General features: G+C 44.4%; 1 protein-coding gene across 1 annotated transcript in view; it reads left to right on the top strand.

Annotated features, from left to right (window-relative positions):
* LOC307192400 (boLa class II histocompatibility antigen, DQB*0101 beta chain-like) overlaps positions 1-12,421 on the top strand; it is a 111,363-nt gene that overhangs the window by 46,244 nt on the left and 52,698 nt on the right. Inside the window, exons 4-7 of the mRNA XM_079933222.1 lie at positions 173-283; positions 1,715-1,984; positions 5,126-5,407; positions 5,915-6,025. Of these exons, the coding sequence (XP_079789348.1) occupies positions 175-283; positions 1,715-1,984; positions 5,126-5,407; positions 5,915-6,025 (772 nt within the window). The 5' untranslated portion in view covers positions 173-174. The remainder of the gene's footprint in view (positions 1-172; positions 284-1,714; positions 1,985-5,125; positions 5,408-5,914; positions 6,026-12,421) is intronic.

The raw sequence follows: 12,421 nt of genomic DNA, 5'->3' as shown, positions 1-12,421 counted from the left end.
CCAGAGATACATGAGGTACTTCAGCTCCAGTGCTGATTGGTTCCTTTCCTTGGGACTCTCCAATCCTGCCATACATGGAAGCTTTCATAGGCTTTTATTCTCTAAAGTAGGCACACCAGATCCACTGGGTGTGAGCTGTGTTCACTACCATTACTTCTTCCTTTGTTCTCAATTATGTCTGGGACGGTGGCTCTGCAGATCCCCAGAGGCCTTTGGACAACAGCTGTGATGGTGATGCTGACGGTGCTGAGCACCCCAGAGGCTGAGGGCAGAGACTTTCCACGTAAGTGCAGGGCAGCTGCTCCCAGAGCCACCACTCTGGGGACCAGGCTCTGAGGGACACTTGGCCTGGGGTGTGATCTCAGAATATTTCCTCTCCTCGGGGATGCGAGCTATGTTACATTCTCATTTCCACCTTCTAATGACAAAGTGAGGACAGTCCCCCTCCCACAGGCTTAAGCCTGGGGACATTATAACAGGGAGGAGGAGACACAGTGTGTATCTACTACAAGTGCTGGGACAAAGTGAGCATGGGTAGTTTGTTTTAAAGAATTTCTCCAAAGACACAGCAGGACTTGTCATTTCAGGATCCCCCAAGACCTTGTCTGGACTTAATACTATGGGATCCTGGGTTGGGGAAATGTAGGGCAGCAGTGGACTCTGTAGTCTCAGAATTTGAGGAAAAGGACTCTACATTCCTGACTCTTGAGTGGAGGGTTCCTGGAAGCAAACTCCTGGTATTTGAGTGGAGCTGACTGGGTGGCCACCGACAGAATCTTAACCTCAAGTTTCACTGATTTATGGTCAAATAGTGACTTGAGTGGTATTCAGAGACTTGAGTTGAGGATGGATGGGATTTAGGAGAAAGGAGAACGTAAGAAGAGAAATATGTATATTGAGAAAGCATTCATTTCAGACACAGGATTAGTATCTTCAAATAAATTCTCTGTCAATCTTCCTAACACCCCTATGTGTAGATATAATGACTTTTTACACAATTATACTTACGATACAGATACTCCGTTAAGTAACCCACCCAAGCTGGTAACTGTCTCAGTTTAATTGGAATCCAATTTATCTATTTTGAAAGTCTGTGCACTTTCCGTGAATAAACCATCGTTTTTCGGACTAGGGCCGTGTCGGTCCCTTCTAACTACAAAGGAGTCGGGTCGGGGTGGCAGAAACGCAGAGGAAACCCACGCATGGGAAGGAAGGCACTTTGCCAGGGACCCAGAGAATGTGCCTGTCAGGACGAGGACAGGCTCCACTCTACAGCTCCTTTGTGATTCCCTTGAAGTCTTGTGCTTATGTAGACACTTGTTTGTCTCTGAGGTTCCCAGGATTTCGAGGGAAAATGACATTTCATGTGAGAACGTCCTGATCCCTCTAAGTACAGAGATGGATGTAAAACCAACCCGATAGCTCTGTTTACTCGGTTCTCAGGCTCAGGCAGGGATCACAGGTCCCAGGGCTCCCCTCAGAGACAGGCCTCCTCGCACGAAGGTCATTCTGGAAGCCCTCAGACGGGGCGGGAGGCCTTGGAAGAGCCGCCCGGAGGCTCCGGGTTCGCAGCGGGAGGCGCAGGGCTGGGCTGGGCCGGGAACCCGGGGTTGAGCGGCGGGTTTCAGGTTTTTCCGACCCAGCTGGCCACGGGCCGACATCGCCCCGCCTGCCGAGCGGCTGCCGCCTGGCTGAGCGGCGGTGTCTCCCGCAGAGGATTTCTTGATCCGTCATATGGGCATGTGTTACTTCACCAACGGCACGGAGCGGGTGCGGCACGTGAGCAGATACATCTATAACCGGGAGGAGTACGTGCGCTTCGACAGCGACGTGGGCGAGTTCCGGGCGGTGACCGAGCTGGGCCGGCCGGACGCCGAGTACTTCAACAGCCAGAAGGACATCCTGGAGGAGGAACGGGCCGACGTGGACAGGGTGTGCAGACACAACTACAGGATTGATGAGACCTTAGCGGTGCAGCGGCGAGGTGAGCGCAGGCCGCCCTCCGCGGGGCCCACCCTCCCCTGCCGAGACTCCGCGCAGGGGTGAGGGGGCGGGGCCGCGGGGGTGGGATCCCCAGGCCCGCGGAGGGGACAGCGAGCCCTGGCGTCCCGCGCAAGGGCCGGGGACCGAGGGCACAGCAGGGAGACGGAGGTTGGTAGCCCTGGAACATTCCCCGCAGCGGCGGGTCCAGGACTGCTCAGTATGGCCCCAGCTCTCGAGAGCCTCGTCCTGCGCAGTTCTTTCCACTAATTCTGCACGTTCCCGCCTCGTGCCTTTGGCTTCTTTGCTTCCCGAAGCTCAGGAGCTCAGCCTGGTGGAGTTAGGGCTGCTCCACGGCTGCTCTCAGGGCACCTTACACACGTGGTGGTATATTACAGCCATGAAAGAATACATTTTCACGTTTTGGTTTCAAATCATTATTCATCTTAATCCTGGTTTCTTAAATAGATGTCACTGTATCACTTGTCCCGGCCCTCTTTCTGGCAAGGGACTGTCTTAATTATCCCTGTGTGCCTAGTACCTGACACATTGGCAGGTAGTATGAGCTCCATAAACCTTGCTTAAATTAATGAATAAATGTTCTCTGTTGCCCAGCTGCTTGGGCTCAAGAGAAAGCATAAAGGTAAATAGGATCTTAAAAACTGACCGTATTAATTATTCTTTACGATTTTGCGTAATGCTTTAAAGTAAACTCTTATTGACTTGGATCTTAACAATTTAGAATTCGTGGATGCAAAGCCTGAGGAAAAAAAGTGTTTAGTAAAAATAGAAACAGTACTTGAGTGTTGTTATAAGGCAACGTTTTAATTTCTTAGAAAAGCTCAACAAATGGCTGATATCAGAGCTGAAGTTTTGGGGTAAATAAGTTGATGCCATTTAATTACTGAATAAAAACTGTTTCAGGTTCCATTGGCCTGCCTATCCGCTCTCTCCCTGCCAGCTCCCCCAACATCCACTGCAGGGGTAGACATTCTGAAAGTTATTTATACCAGTTTCATGAGCACCTATTGCTAGGCAATTGTCTTACCAAACACTACCTATACTATGCCACTTAATTTCCTTGGTGTTAGCAATCAGCATCACCACTTTATATACGCTAATATTGGTACATAATAAACAGTTTAAGTAATTACACACAGTTATTCACTGTCTTGAAGCCTCCCCCAAATACACAATAGGCATCATGTTCTTTACTACATGTATATAGAGTCTAATGGAAGCAAAGCCTCGTTTAAGCCAGTTATGACCAGAAGCAGCAATGAGTCTGTTCCTGCTGATTTTCAATGTTAGTGGGACAAAATGATACATTCAAGGGATTGAAAACTCACTGATTAATCCCTAGTCTGACCCTGGTGTTCTCTGTGTATGTTCACATAACTTTTAGCTTACTTTACCCTATCTTGCCTTGTCCTTCATCCTGATGCCACCAAGTACATACTTATATTTTTGCTATTTCAGTTCTTTTTCATAAAAATTATTCTAAAATTTCTCTCTTGAACTTGTGACCTCCATTTTTTACTCCCAATCTGTTTAAGACGAACAGATTTTATAAGTTCACCTAGCTGACCATGACTTTAGTCAGAGCCCAGGAAGAAGAACCTGATCAAGAGTTAAAGTCCAAACTGAAAACATGATTCTTTCCAGATGATGGCTCACGAGTACCATGTTATTGGGGTGACGAGACTGCCTGCCGATCTCAGCAAGTCCCAGTTATATTGTATGTTCATGTGACATGCTCACTAACCCGGGCCAACTTCTGCAAGAGTCTCAGAATATTTTCTATAGAGAACATACATGATAATTATGTCTGATTTCAGAGCAAGGCAGTTATTCTTAATAGCAAAGGGATGGCAGCTCACTTGAATGTTAAAAGAAAATTGGGGGAAAAAAGTAAATGAGAGTACATAATGTATTATCAAATAGCTAAAACACTACATGAAATATTTACTATAGTTTTGCACTAAGGGAATGAGGGAGATGCAATAAAATGGCTGCAGAGATAAAGGATAATACGTGTAAAACAGGTTGGGAGGTGTGTCATATTTGACCATGAGTAGCAATCTGAGAAGATAAAGGAATCGAGACATGGGCAAACATGATGTTTTATCAGTGTTACTTGTTTTCACGGTTTCCTTTCTTTTCCTTCAAAAATTACAAACTTTTGACATAACACTTGTGGTTCTTTTTTGTTTTTATTTTTTGTTTTGTCTTTGTTACTAGATTGCAAGTTCTGTAAAGGCAGGGGCCACAGTTTGTTGTTTATCTTTGGGTCCCCAGTGCTTGTCAAATTTATATTTGTTGAATGAATGAATGAATGAATCAAATAAAGTATATGTGGCATAAATGAACTCGAGATGGAAGTGTAGGTATTTAATTATATAAGTTTTTGTGGGGAGTTCGCCACAGAATGGCATTTGAGCTAAGATGAGGCTAAAAACTGAGAGGGATGCTTTGTTGACTGGTAAGAAGTGCTCTCGCTCTCGAATTCTGTATTACAGGGCTGAGGGTTATAGATGTAGCCTGTTTGAAAAGCACTGCTTTGTAGGAAGGATGTGATGGTCACTGTTGTCCCATTTTACTGGACATAGAAATGTCTGTACTTTCTTAATTCTCAGTCCATGGGGCCATGACTACTGTTGATCATCTCATGGCCAGCAGGTGGGAGTCAAAGTTGCTGGACTTTCTCTACTGTGGGGAGCACAGAACCTAACAGAAAACAGTGTCACTGACCTAGCACAAGTCACTAGAGCTTATCCTCATGGTCACTTCTAGATGGGAGAGCGAGGGGGAACAAGTCCACGTTTATTATTTTATTTAAAAAATGTTATAAATAGTGGCTTGTATGATATAGCAATTTATAATTTTAAAGTGCTTCATTTTTATCAATTAGTGTCAACTGAGTAACTCCCATAGAATGATTAAAACTGTCTCTTGAGACTCTGAAAAGTAAACTGACTAATGTTTTTATTCAAGCTAATAAAGTGGTCCAGGTTAGATCCAAATCCAAGATTTGGAATCCAAGGATCTTTCCACCCTGGTACCAGGGAAGGACTCTTCCCAGTGCGGAGACTTGCTGTGTGGTCTCACATCTCACTGTGTCTTTTCCTGTCTGTTATTTCCTCAGTGGAACCTACAGTGACCATCTCCCCATCCAGGACAGAGGCTCTAAACCACCACAACCTGCTGGTCTGCTCGGTGACAGATTTCTATCCAGGCCAGATCAAAGTTCGGTGGTTCCGGAATGACCAGGAGGAGACAGCTGGCGTTGTGTCCACCCCTCTTATTAGAAATGGGGACTGGACCTTCCAGATGCTTGTGATGCTGGAAATGACTCCCCAGCAAGGAGATGTCTACACCTGCCATGTGGAGCACCCCAGCCTCCAGAGTCCCATCATGGTGGAGTGGCGTAAGGGGCACTTGGTTTCCTTTCACCGTGGGGCCCACGGGACAGGGGCAGATAGAGCTTCCTTGGTCCATCCCATCTCATCCCTTGTCCCCAGAATCCCTACTGAGCTGGAAATTACAGGACACAAGAGTGCCTCTTGCCTCATATTAAGGGCATCAGAAGAATCCTGATCTCATTGTCTTTCCAGATACAGGGAGCTCACTCTACACACCAGTGCCCCAGAGCCCAGCCCTGGTAGCTCTGAAGGATTGACTGGTGACCAGAGTCTTAGGGCGTAAGGTTATGGATGTGTCCCTGAGGAGCAGGGATCCACTTTCCCCTTCTCCCACCCGTCCACTCTGTCCAAGGATCTGTTGGCGGGTCCCTCCCCTAGGGGTAGTCAGAATGGAGAACTAGGTTCCCCTGGCACCTCTACCTCCTGTATCTCAGACTAGACTTTAGGCTTCTCAAAGGGACACCCCGCTTTGGTGTGGGGACAAACCCTGACACTCAGGCTCTGATCCCTAGGGGCACAGTCTGGATCCGCCCAGAGCAAGATGCTGAGTGGTGTTGGGGGCTTTGTGCTGGGGCTGATCTTCCTCGGGCTGGGTCTCATCATCCGTCACAGGAGCCAGAAGGGTAAGGAACTCTGGGGAAAAGGGGAAGACAGGCTGTGACTGAGACCCTCTGTTCAGGGAGGCCTGTGCCTCTAGATGTAGCTCTTTCCTCCTGACCCTGAAAGGAAGGAGACTAGGCTGGTGGTGGGCGGAAATGGAACGACCTAGGGAGACATTGGAGTCTGATTTTACTGGTTGAAAAGTAGCCCTTTCACAGAGGTGACAGGTGGGATTTATTCTAGGGCTTCCTTCTAGTGGCAGTTCCATTCATTTGGGGAGATTTTATTTTAGGGCAGTTAAGGCCTTGTGGGTAGAGAGGATGGGTAGGGAAGAAATATATTTCAAATTAAGTTGCTTATCTCATTTCCCTTTGGGGTGGGCGAGACACTTGCTGTTTGTGTCATGAGACCTTTTGTGGGACCTCCTGGGCCTCCACCAGCAGGTACTGTTTTTGCTCTGTTTCACTGGGGGTTTGGGGACAGGTAAAAGAGGGAAGGGTGTGAGGTGAGTATACCTGAGCACAATGGTCTCATCCGTGGCCTATTTTCTGCTATGGGATCAAGAGTTAGGGGAGAAGTTCACCCAGTTTCTGTAGGAAGCTCCTGAGGTTGTTCTCCAGAATCAGGCCATAACTTTGGTGGCCTCTTTCTGTGAAACTTGGAGCCAGAACTGTGGTGTTAGTGCTAGACACCAGGATGATACCCACTTTGTGCCACATGTTGGTGACTACTGCCTGTGGGCATTTATAGTGACTGAAAGAGGCTATGCATGGTGGAAAGAAGGTGAGTTATTATCTAATTTATTAAAAGTTTGACGTCTTCATGTCCCCCAGAAGGCTAACAGCTGCTCCCCAGCCTTCCACACATCTGTGTCAGGCTGAAGTGTTGTGCCCTCTTCAGCTGATTCACCTCTACACAGATGTTAGAGGAGGTGATGGTGACATGCCCCGGACCTCAGCTTTCTCTGTCGGATGCTGCAGGCCGAGAAGAGGTGAGGGGGTACGTCCCTCAGGGTGCCATGTGCTGATCACTCTCTCTCTTCTCCAGCGCACTGACTCCTGAGGACGCTTTGACGGGGATTGGTTTTTGCTCTTCTGCAATAGCTGCCTGTTCTTGCCCAGAATTCCCAGTTGCCTGTCAGCCTGTTCCTCTGAGATCAGGTTCCTCCATTAACTCTAACACAGTCACCAGGTTACCCCTTGCCCTGCCCCAAGAATTTGACTGTGATGCTGCTTCCTGCACTGACCCCGGAGCCTCTGCCGGTGTACTGCCAACAGCGTCTACTGAACATCTACTCAGACCCCAAGGGATTTTTCTGTTTGCTTTCTCCCTCTGCAGACTGCTCAAGAGAAGCACATTGTAACCGTTACCTGGCTATAGGGTATATCGTAATTAAACATGAATATGAGTTATCTATACCCTGAGCCTTCTTTTTTATTAAGTTTATGCTAATCATATATTTTTTTAATATTTATTAAGACTCGCGCCGGGTTTCAGTTGTGGCACATGGGATCTTCGTTGCTGCATGCGGGATCTTTAGTTGCGGCATGCGGGATCTAGTTCCCTGACCAGGGATTGAACCTGAGCCCCCTGCATTGGGAGCACGGAGTCTTAACCACTGGACCACTGGACCATAGGGAAGTCCCTATGCTAATCATATATTTTTTATTGAGGTATAATTGATATACAACATTATATTAGTTTTGGCTGTACAGCATGATGATTCAGTATTTGTATATATTTTTGCAAAATGATCACTACGATAAGTCTCGTTAACATCATCACTATAGATTGTTACAATATTTTTCTTGTGATGAGAACTTTTTAGATCTACTCTTCCAATGACCACCTGTCAGGGTTACAGGAAGGAGGCCTCCCTTGTGGGGAGGTTAGATAGTTATCCAGCTGTCAGACCAACACACAGGCTGGGAGCTGGTTGAGAAGCAGGCTGTACCCAGGAGTCTGGTTCAGCAGCTCTGGGTAGAATCCAGAGAATCTCTGCTGGGAAACCACTGGAGCAGATCAGTGGATTCCACAGTGGTGGGAAGAATGAAAAGGACATCTCCTTCATATTTGCGTTTTATCTAAAAGTTAAAAAAAGGAAGTAAGCTTACTAATATTTGAGGTCTAGTGAATCAGACAGTCTCGTGTCACAACTGAGATGTCACATAGAATACTGTAGGTAGAGCAGGAGTATTCCATCACTGAAAGCTGCAGCTGTATCTTCATTTGTTCACTCACATTAGCATGTTTCCATGTCTTGTAGTTTACTGTGCCCTCTTAAAGAAACTTACGGACTATATTATTTTATTTTATTTTTATTATTTTAAATAACAGAATTGCAAATGGTAGAATCTTTACAATATTTTGAATGAAATGGGGAATAACCATGAAAATCTTTTGTGTCACAGAGAGGTTTGTGGGTTATCCTGGGTCTAAACAATTAAAGCATAGTCAAATTAAAAAAAAAACTAATCTTTTAGCAACTTTCAAATATACAGCACAGTATAATTAACTAGATTCACCATGCTGTACATCACATCCCCAGGACTTACATATGTTATAACGGGAAGTTTGTGCCTTTTCACCGCCTTCATGACTTTTGCCCACCTCTGGCAACCACCAATTCATTCTCTTTATCTATGAGTTCTTTTCTATTAAAGATTCCACATGAGTTAAGTGAGATTTTATGGCGTTTGTCTTTCTCTGTCTAACTTACTTCACTTAGCATAATGCCCTCAAGGTCCATCCATGCTGTTGCAAATGGCAAGATTTCATTCTTTTTATGGCTGAATAATATTCCATTATGTATATATACACACCACAGTTTCTTTATCCATGCATTCACCAATGGCCACTTACGTTGCTTTCATATCATGGCCATTGTAATTAATGCTTCAATGAACATGGGGTGCATAGATCTTTTTCAAGTTAGTGTTTTTGTTTCCTGTGGATAAATACCCAGAAGAGAAATTGCTGGATCATATGGCAGTTTTATTTTTAATGTTTTGAGGAACCTCCATGCTGCTTTCAACAGTGCTGAACCAATTTACATTACCACCAAGTGTACAAGGATTCATTTTTCTCTACATCCTTGCCAGCACTTGTTATTTCTTGTCTTTCTGATGATAGCCATTATAACATGTGTGAGGTGATATCTTTTTTAAAAATATATTTATTTAATCTTAAAAATTTATTTATTCATTCATTTATTTATTTTTGTGGTGATACCTTACTGTGGCTTTGATTTGCATTTCCCTATTGATTAGTGATGTTGAGCATCTTTTCACTTACCTGTTGGCCGTCTGTATGTCTTCTTTGGAAAAATGTCTATTCAGATTCTCTGCCTTTTTTTTTTTTTTTTTTTTTTGCAGTACGTGACCCTCTCACTGTTGTGGCCTCTCCCGTTGTGGATCACAGGCTCCGGACGCGCAGGCTCAGCGGCCATGGCTCACGGGCCCAGCCGCTCCGCGGCATGTGGGATCTTCCCGGACCGGGGCACAAACCCGCGTCCCCTGCATCAGCAGGCGGACTCTCAACCACTGCGCCACCAGGGAAGCCCCTCTGCCCATATTTTAATCAGACTTTGTTTTGCTTTTGAATTGTATGATATTTTTATACATTTTGGATATTAACTCCTTAGCAGATATATAATTTGCAAATTTTTTTCCCATTCAGTAAATTTTTTTTTCGTTTGGTTGATAGTTTCCTTTGCTGTGCAGAAGCTTTTTAGTTTGATGTAGTCTGACTTGTTTATTTTTGCTTTTGTTGCCTTTACTTTTGGTGTCAAAAAGTCATCGCAAAGGCCAATGTCAAGGAGCTTACCATCTATGTTTCTTCTAGGAGTTTCAAGGTTTCAGGTCTTATATTCAAATCTTTAATCTATTTTGAGTTAATTTTTGTGTATGGTGTAAGATAGTGGTTCATATTCTTTCTTTCTCATGTAGCTGTCTACTTTTCCCAACGCCATTAATTGAAGAGACTTTTCTTTTCCCACTGTGTATTCTTGGCTCCTTTATCGAAAATATGTGTATGGGTTTATATTTGGGATCTCTATTCTGTTCCATTGATCTACGTGTCTGTTTTTATGCCAATACTATATTGTTTTGATTACTATAGTTTTACAATATATTTGAAATCAGGGAGCTTGATATCTCCAGCTTTGTTCTTTCTCAAAATTTCTTTGGCTATTCTGGATCATTTGTGGTTCCATACGCATTTTAGAATTATTTGTTCTAATTCTGTGAAAAAATGCTATTGATATTTTGATAGGGATTGCATTGAATCTGCTTTGGTCATTTTAACAATATTAACTTCTTCCATTCCATGACCATGTTATATTTTTCCATCGGTTTGTGTCATCTTCAATTTCTTTCATCTGTGTCTTATAGTTTTTAGAGTACAAGTCTTTTACCTCCTTGGTGAGATTTATTTCTAGGTATTTTATTCTTTTTGATGCAGTTGTAAATAAGATTGTTTTCTTAATTTCTCTTTCTGATAGTTTGTTGTTAGTGTATAGAAACACAACAGATTTCTATGTACTAATTTTGTATCCTACAACTTTATTGAATTAATTTATTGCTCTAATAGGTTTTTGGTGGTGCCTTCAGGATTTTCTATATATACTGTCATGTTGTCTGCAAACAGTGCTTCTTGCCTTCCAACTTGGATTCCTTTAATTAATTAATTTATTTTAGTCTGATTTTAGGACTTTTAATACTATGTTGAATAAAAGTGGCTAGAGTGGTCATCCTTGTTTTCATTCTGATCTTAGAGGAAATGCTTTTGGCCTTTCAATGTTGAGTAGGGTGTTGGCTATGGGTTTGTCATACATGGCCTTTATTATGTTGAGGTATGAACCCTCTATACCCACTTTGTTGAGAGTTTTTATCATAAATAGTTGTTGAATTTTGCCAAAAGCTTTTTCTGCATGTATTGAGATGATCATATGTTTTTTATTCTTCTATTTGTTAATATGGTATATCACCTAGATTGATTTGCAGATGTTGAATCTTGCAGCTACAAAAACCAGGGCACCAGAAGAGTGTAAGAGCTCCCTTCTGAGAGCTACTGGCACTGTGGAGCGTGGCAGAGGAGACTGAAATGATAGTGCCCACCCTCCAAGTTCTCTGGAAGGGATTACAGTCAGCCTTTAGATTTGTGTTTAATTAGAAGCTTCCCCCTCAGGCTTTAGCTATGATGGTAAGCTAATAGTCCTCTTTCACAGAAATACTGATCTCCCGGGTCTGTTGCTTCTTACTGTGCCCTGGGTTGGTAGCTGTTTAAGAACTTTTCTACATTTGTTATAGTTCTTTGTCACCCCTGAGCCTAGTGTCACCCTAAGCCAGACAATGTAGAGGCATCTCCTAGCACCAGCTGGAAAAATCAGGGCACCAAAGGTATACGCTTCTGTGGAGGGCACCAGTGGGCTGGAGCAAGGCAGGGGGAGAGTGCAAAGATTTTGTCCACTGGCTTCTGTTGCATGCAAGTACCTCTATGGCCCCTTAGAATTGTGCCAAACCAGAAACCTGCCCCTCAGGCCAAAACTCCTGGACAAAAAATAAGCCTCTTTCTCAGAAAGACTGGGAATGTGTTTCAGTCTGCTATTTGTGCAGTACCCTTGGGGTGGTAGTCTGCCAAGAACCGTATGATTGTTACAGTCCTATTGGACCTAGGAGTGTGAATCTCCCTGCCCTCCAGAACCAGGTGATCCAAAGACATCCCACTGGGTTGCAGCCACAAAAACTGGGACACCAGACCCAAAAACCAGGATACCAGACCCAAGTAAAAGCTCCCCTGCAGGAAATACTGGTGCTCTGGAGTGTGGCACAGGAATAGTGTGACGATAGCACCTGCTGGCTAGCGCGATACAAAGTGGGAGTGTAAAGATGGAATCCCTGAAAAAAAAAGGCGTAGGATAAAAAAATAAAAAGGTGTCTGCCCACCTTAGCATAGCAGAGGGAGAGTGCGAAGACGGTGGCTGCCAGCCTCCATCCCTGGGGAGTATCCCAGCAGACCCCTGCTCCTTAGGCTGACACTTTAAGGTCATCAAATGAGCCTCATTCCCATAAAGTCTGGGCACTTTTCAAATGGCTTCTGTGCTGGGACCTGGGTCGAGTGAGTCTGTGTGTGAGCCCTTTAAGAGCCATTTCTTGGTTCACTACAATATTGTCTCATGGACATGAGAGCCATTGGCTTTCAAAGCTAGAAGTTTTGGGGACTCATCTCTCAGGTGCAGGTCTTAAAAGTTGGGGTGTCTATATTGTGTTCACACCCCTTGCTCCTCAGGGAGAAGCTCTGGATTTTGAGTTCCTTCCCAATTGTGGGTTGCTGTACCTGGAGAAGGGTTTATGGAAAGATAATGACTCAGCCTCTCTTGCCTTGATGTGGTTTCCCTCTCATTTGCCTGATGTGCAGGT

Source organism: Stenella coeruleoalba (genome assembly GCF_951394435.1).
Source record: "Stenella coeruleoalba genome assembly, chromosome: 10".
Taxonomy (NCBI): domain Eukaryota; kingdom Metazoa; phylum Chordata; class Mammalia; order Artiodactyla; family Delphinidae; genus Stenella; species Stenella coeruleoalba.
This window is presented reverse-complemented; position numbering and strand designations above follow the sequence as displayed.